General features: G+C 34.3%; 1 protein-coding gene across 1 annotated transcript in view; it reads left to right on the forward strand.

The window, feature by feature from the left end:
* LOC106467055 (paired box protein Pax-3-like) overlaps positions 1-6,711 on the forward strand; it is a 30,012-nt gene that overhangs the window by 19,383 nt on the left and 3,918 nt on the right. Inside the window, exon 3 of the mRNA XM_013927369.1 lies at positions 4,193-4,644. Coding sequence (XP_013782823.1) covers positions 4,193-4,644 — 452 coding nt within the window. The remainder of the gene's footprint in view (positions 1-4,192; positions 4,645-6,711) is intronic.

Below are 6,711 nucleotides of genomic sequence, written 5' to 3' on the forward strand. Positions count from 1 at the left end.
ACCCTCAGATTGCGAGTCGAGCGACCTAACCACTTGGCCATGCCGGGCCCCGGCAAAAAGGTAATAATAGTCCTAACTGGATCATAAGGCGTACAATAGTCTTCCGACGGTTCTGACAGTTTTATCACTTTCTCTTCATCTATACCTTTCCTGACAAAGCAGAGCACGACTTCTTTAGAAATATTGTGGAAACTTCCGCATTATATATTTTAAAAAGTGTGTGTGGTAGCTATGGTTTATTTTGCTTCACAGTTTTCGAGCACAGCTAACTCTTTCCAGTTTTGAACTGATAGACCTGAGTAAAGATAACTAGTCAATAGCACCCACCGCCAATTCTTGTGCTATTAATGTCTAACCGAGTAGAAGTATTTGACTGTCACTCTTATAGCGCACCTACATCCCCTAAATTTAGAACGCATTTATGAGGCAACGGGACACGGATCATGAACTATCGGATTGAGTGTTCGGGTATGTTAATCTCTAGACCACAACCAGCCAATATATCGATGGCTCTCTACCGTTCGTTCAGAAGAGAATGAAAAAGTAAATGATCCAGAATTCTTTCTAATGCATGTAGGATGAGCAGTTTTTCATCATTTCTGACCTGTACTCATATGCAAAACTAGTGTGAAAATGAAAGTAAGTAAAAGTGTAAAATAGTCTAAATATAACAACAATAAAACGTCTTTATTTAATAAAGAAAACTAAAGGGTGAACTGCCGTAAACGTGAAACTATAACATTGGTTACACGAAAACGAAAAACTGCTAGTCTATATAAATTCCCATATAGAAGTGTACCAAACCAGCTAAAACAATATCACATCTACCTCCACCATGATTTACGATTGCTATGACTTAGTAAGATTGAAAGGTTCACATAAGTACGTCCACTTTAGGTAGGGATTAGCGGTGTACATCGTTAATCATGAGGATTTTCCCATATCTTAGAACTCAAAGTACCATGGTTGTACTGAGTGGTTTATGAGTTACAGACTTTCATTTTATCTAGCAGCGTGATGATCAATTTACACACGTGGATCTGAATACCTGCAGTTTTTTTGAACTCTCATTAAAACTGTAAGAGATGTGTTTAATGTCAGATATGTGGACTTTGTTTCACAAATCTTTTCAAAGTTTGCGTGGACCTAGAAGTGATTCATTTTAGGTTCACAGGCTGATATTCCACAATCAGTAACACTTCATTTCTTCAGAACATTACTCTTAATTAGATTTAGGTATTTCCTGATACTGTTTTAGACTCAACTAGCTGTCGGTGGCTGATTGTTACCTTTATAAGCTCTTCACAGCAGAACACATGCCTATTACAAGCTGGTGACGGACTGGTTCAGTACTTGTATATATAGATTACTTGCTGTTCGATCAGGATCTTGTCTAGCTGAACGGTGTGCTTCTCTCTCACTAAACTGCTCTTGACTCCTTCTAACTGCATCTTGGCGAGCAGTTTGATGCATTTCTGTATTTTGGGTTTGTTCTGGCTTCTTCTCACTGGGTCTTGCCTCATAACTTGGTGAGCAAGTTTCTTGCTCTTTTTTTCTGTAACTTGCATCCTGACGTTTCACTTTATTTCTCAAAGTTTCACACTTTCTCCTTGATAAGTCACCTTTCTGTCTGGCAATATTTGGCATCATGATTTTCAATGTATGTTTTGATCCCTTAATACTCATACTAAAGTAAAACAAATTCCTGCAAATTTGTATACAACGAACTCCGTACGAAGGACTTGAGGTTCCTTTGGTCACAGAACAATTCAATTCAATTCCAGCAGAAAAAAAAAGTCACTTCTCACTAGGAAGACTCACTTTGAAATCTTGCAATAAACTTACTTTACCACAATTTTCGAACTTTTTTTTAATTAATTAATTTCGTTGATAATAATAATTGTACAAAATTAATGAACATTATCGAAATGAAAAGAATTACCATTTCTTCTTCATTAACAAAAACCTTTTATAAAATATGGTCTTATAATTTTTTCAATTTTAGCGAGGGTTTATTTTATAACAGTTTTCATGCACTAAATAAAAGTTTTAATAAGAGACCCAATTGTAATGAATCTTTGTTAGGAACTCCCCCTTATGATGTTGAAAACTCGTGCGAAGTTTCGTCCAAATCAGACACAAAAGCGAACAGTATAGCCAATTATGAAAACGTATTATAAATTATAGGCTTTATAGAAATTACAGCAATGTCTTACAGAGACTTTATACATATAAACATATTAGGCTGAAATATCCTACCCCCAAAAAAATAAATTAAGATTTATATCAGCATACCCAATTGTGAAAACATTATAAACATTGTCTTATGAAGACTTTTTATAAATATATATCTATTAAAATAAGTCCCCCAGAAAAAAAAGCAATAAATTCATTAAGCAAAAATGTAAAAAATATAGAAATATCTACTCAACTTAGGGGTAATAAGATACTAACGCTATTTGGAAAACTTGATGTTTCAGTATTCCGGTTTAATACAGGTCAAGTTACTCGGTATTAGCGTGCTGGAATGATAGTAAATATTAATGTTTTAATTAAAATAATTTTATGGGGCTTAGTGTAGAGTGTTAAAGCACATAAAATTATTGTAAATATGAAGAAACTCTAGCTTAGTGTAGAGTGTTAAAGTACAGTTTCTTCATATTTACAATAATTTTATGTGCTTTAACAATCTACAATAAGCTAGAGTTTCTTCATACTTACAATAATTTTATAAAGCAAACTTTCTTTTTTTTCTACGAAGATTGGTTACTACTTTTCATTATTTCAAGTCTAATAATAAATAACTTTAGTAAATCCGAAGATCGTTTAATCTCGAAGTCTAAGTTCAAGGAAGATCAATTCAATCTACACGTGTGTTATTGGGTTATACTAGTTTCGTAGAATTCCACTCCTCATCAGTTACCTTGAACACAAGTTAACCAGAGGGAGATAAGCTGGACCTATACCATAGTGAAAAGTATCGAACATACTGTTGGTGTGAACGTGCTTTGTAGTCACTATGAGGAAAACCTATACACTGAAAAAAAAGTGTCATTGGCCCTCACTCAGACTTCGAGATTAAACATTTTCGGAATACTAAGTTTATTTATTATACCGCCCCCCAGTGGCACAGCGGTATGTCTGCGGACTTACAAACCTAGAATCCGGGTTTTGATATCCGTAGTGGGCAGAGCACAGATAGCCCATTGTGTAGCTTTGTGCTTAATAACAAAACAAACAAACAAACAATTTATTATACCTGCTATTGTGCGGTGATATAATATGAAGAACTGAATAGTGTCCAATGACACTTTTTCTTAACTTCACCTATCCAGTGTATAGGTTTTTCTCATTGTGACTACAAAGCACGTTCACACCAACAGTACCTCTGTTTGATTTCCAATCTAAGTAATATGTACAGCAGTGACCAGATGGTAAAGTCATCTGACATCCCAAATATATACATGAAAATTGTTGTTCTCATGAACGTTTCTTAGCGAGCATTTTCAATGCCTCAGTTGCAAACAAACTGCTCCAAAATATATTTACTTATTCGGTTAGCGGAATAAGGTGTTTCATTTAAGTATACATGAGAGGTTAAGAGCTACGTTTTATGCTGTTTACTGGTGTTACTCACATGGTATTTATTTTGGATATCTATCAAGGCTAATATTGGGTGATCATAAAATAAAACCTTGTCAATATATCAAAGTACGTTGTGTAATAAATTTTTAATTTTAACTGTACTTAACATCATTTTCCACAATCAAATGACGTAATCCTCCATATATAACGCTTTGTATATTTAAATATATGTTTCCACGGTTTAAGTGTAAGAAGTGTGTAAATAAAGTAATAACTTCTACGAAACTTTATCTATTATTCGAAACGTTTTTCCTTGGAAATGTTATTCTCTTTCATTGCTTGAATATTCTCAAATCTAGGTTGTCTTATAGATAGAATTTTTAAGAATAAATGTGTTATCACTAGGGCCTTTGTTTTAAGACGAAATGTATTATCACTAGGGCTTTTGTTTTAAGACGAAATGTGTTATTACTAGGGCCTTTGTTCTAAGACGAAATGTATTATTACTAGGGGCTTTGTTCTAAGGGCGTTTGTTTTAAGACGAAGTGTGTTATTACTAGGGCCTATGTTGGCCATTAATTTTCATATAGAAATTTAATTTTTTTAGGTGTGGTTTCAAAATAGACGAGCTAAATGGAGGAAACAAGAAAAAGATTTCGGATATGAGATTCCTAAGTGTAGTCCTGGAATGAACATGCTCTTTTCCCCTGGCAGAGATTTCCAGGGACTACTTCATCCTTCTCGTAGCCCCCCAGGAATGGGTCCTCTATGGGGCAATGGACTGCATAGTTCTCTGTTCACCTCAGCTCTCAATGGTCTCTCTAGTTATTTCGGCTTAAACCACCTGTTCTCAGCTAGCAGTGAAGCTGGTACATCGGGAATTGAAGCAGTTCGTCAGACTACACCGCGGTCCATGACCGACCGTGTCGATCCACTCACGTCGGCCCTTCTCTCCGTTTGCATGATGAACTCAGCGGGTGTGCCTACCAGTTTCCCAACTCCAACTAACACTGCCAATATCTTGCCTCCCTCTTTCCACCAACTCGGCCCTTTCCACGAGTAAGTCTGCCAGCAGGGCACAGACGAGCCTGAATTTCTTGCGTGTGACAACAAAAGGTTTCCTTTCTCCCTTACTGAAACGAACCCCGATCATGTTATGTTAATGGAATGAATAATAATTAGAGAAGTGATAAATCTCTTCTAAAACCTGTTTGTTGAATCATCATTATATAAGGTGTTTTACATTTATCTTTTATCTACTGCGCTTGTGACAGTATTGGCTTATTATTTATATTCTCTTTTGTCGCATTTTGTTCATTACATTTTTACCACGAAGCACCTCTTCAACACTTTTCAGTAAAGAGATAACACTTAAAGTAATTCTGCAAAACAAAATAATAATGTGTGACCCAGCGTGTTATTTATTGCTAAGAATAATGTGTGACCTAGTGTGTTATTTATTGCTAAGAATAATGTGTGACCTAGTGTGTTATTTATTGCTAAGAGTGATACAGCTAATTGTTCCAAAAGATAGAATCCTACGTAAACATTGTAGGTTTATTCTATTCATAGAATCCTACGTAAACATTGTAGGTTTATTCTATTCATAGAATCCTACGTAAACATTGTAGGTTTATTCTATTCATAGAATCCTACGTAAACATTGTAGGTTTATTCTATTCATAGAATCCTACGTAAACATTGTAGGTTTATTCTATTCATAGAATCCTACGTAAACATTGTAGGTTTATTCTATTCATAGAATCCTACGTAAACATTGTAGGTTTATTCTATTCATAGAATCCTATGTAATCATTTTAGGTTTATTCTGTTCATTCAAATAAACAAACGTATGTTGACATCTGTTTTACTTTCTTAATGCGGAATACACGATAAAACAAAGCATTTTTTATATTTTTATTTTGAAGGCTGGTCTCAGATTTGTTTCCATGGTATTGTAGAATTAATCCACAATATTATAACACTCATATAACACAAACTACAGAATGATACAAAAGTCACGCTCTTTCGCTCACGTTGTGGCTCACGTTCTGTAGTGGTGATAAGGTTTCACAAGTTGTTGTGCTACAAATCTTCTAGATTAATTGGGCGTATTACAAACACCAAGTGTTTGGTATGGCCCCAACGAAAAGTTTTGATGGTTTAAGATCAGGAGGATACTAAGGTCCTCACGTAACTGGATCACTCCCACACGTTCTTGCAAGGTTACTGAAGTATCAACTAATTATTATAATGAAAGAGAATAGGTGAAATTAGTGAAACGGAAACATGACTTATTTTTTAATTGCAGACGTGCTTCTCGTGAAAACATGCTACACGGTCTTGTTGCTAATAAACGTTTCGGTTTTTATTGTTAAATTGCACATTTCATGAAGTGTTTATTCTACGGACATGTCGACTCTTTAACTCTACGAAGTATCCATTTTATTTAAAAAAAAACACAAAATAAAACTATGGTCATTTCGGAGTGCGAGAATAAATAGTTGCGCATATCGAAACTTCTATACCACAAGAATATGTTATATGTAAAATATGCGAAGATTATATAACATAAATATATTAAAGCAAACACAATAAACTCGTATGTTTTAGGGTAGCTCCTGCAATGTTAAAGATATAACAAAAACTTGAAAGATGAACACTCATGTTCTCGTTCATTTTTTGTACGGAATTTTGGCGGATTTTTTAATGAATGTTCAGAAGCATTTAGAAAATTTTTTTATGTATCCGAATTTCTAGGTTTGTAATAAAATTATTTTGGTTCTTTTTTTTTTTCATAAGCTGTTGTATATACATTTTTACCAATAGATAAGATCGATTATTACCGTCTGTATACAATTTTAAAACTTTTCCCACGCCTAACAATGCTGTAAGGTTTTATTTAAGGTTGGAGGGGGAAAATTTCGATAATGGGAGAGAGAGAAAGATATAACTTAATTACAGTTTGATTTTGAAAAACAAATAAACAAACATCAACTGTAGTTGGTTTAGTCTAAAGTTACTTTTACATCCTTCCAGAACTTTGTTTTTCCGTTTTCAAAAAAAAAAAAATCCATTTTCTTCGCAGTTATCGTGTAATTTGTTTCATTTTTTATCGTTTTGGCC

Source organism: Limulus polyphemus, unplaced genomic scaffold (assembly GCF_000517525.1).
Source record: "Limulus polyphemus unplaced genomic scaffold, Limulus_polyphemus-2.1.2 Scaffold2469, whole genome shotgun sequence".
Lineage (NCBI taxonomy): Eukaryota > Metazoa > Arthropoda > Merostomata > Xiphosura > Limulidae > Limulus > Limulus polyphemus.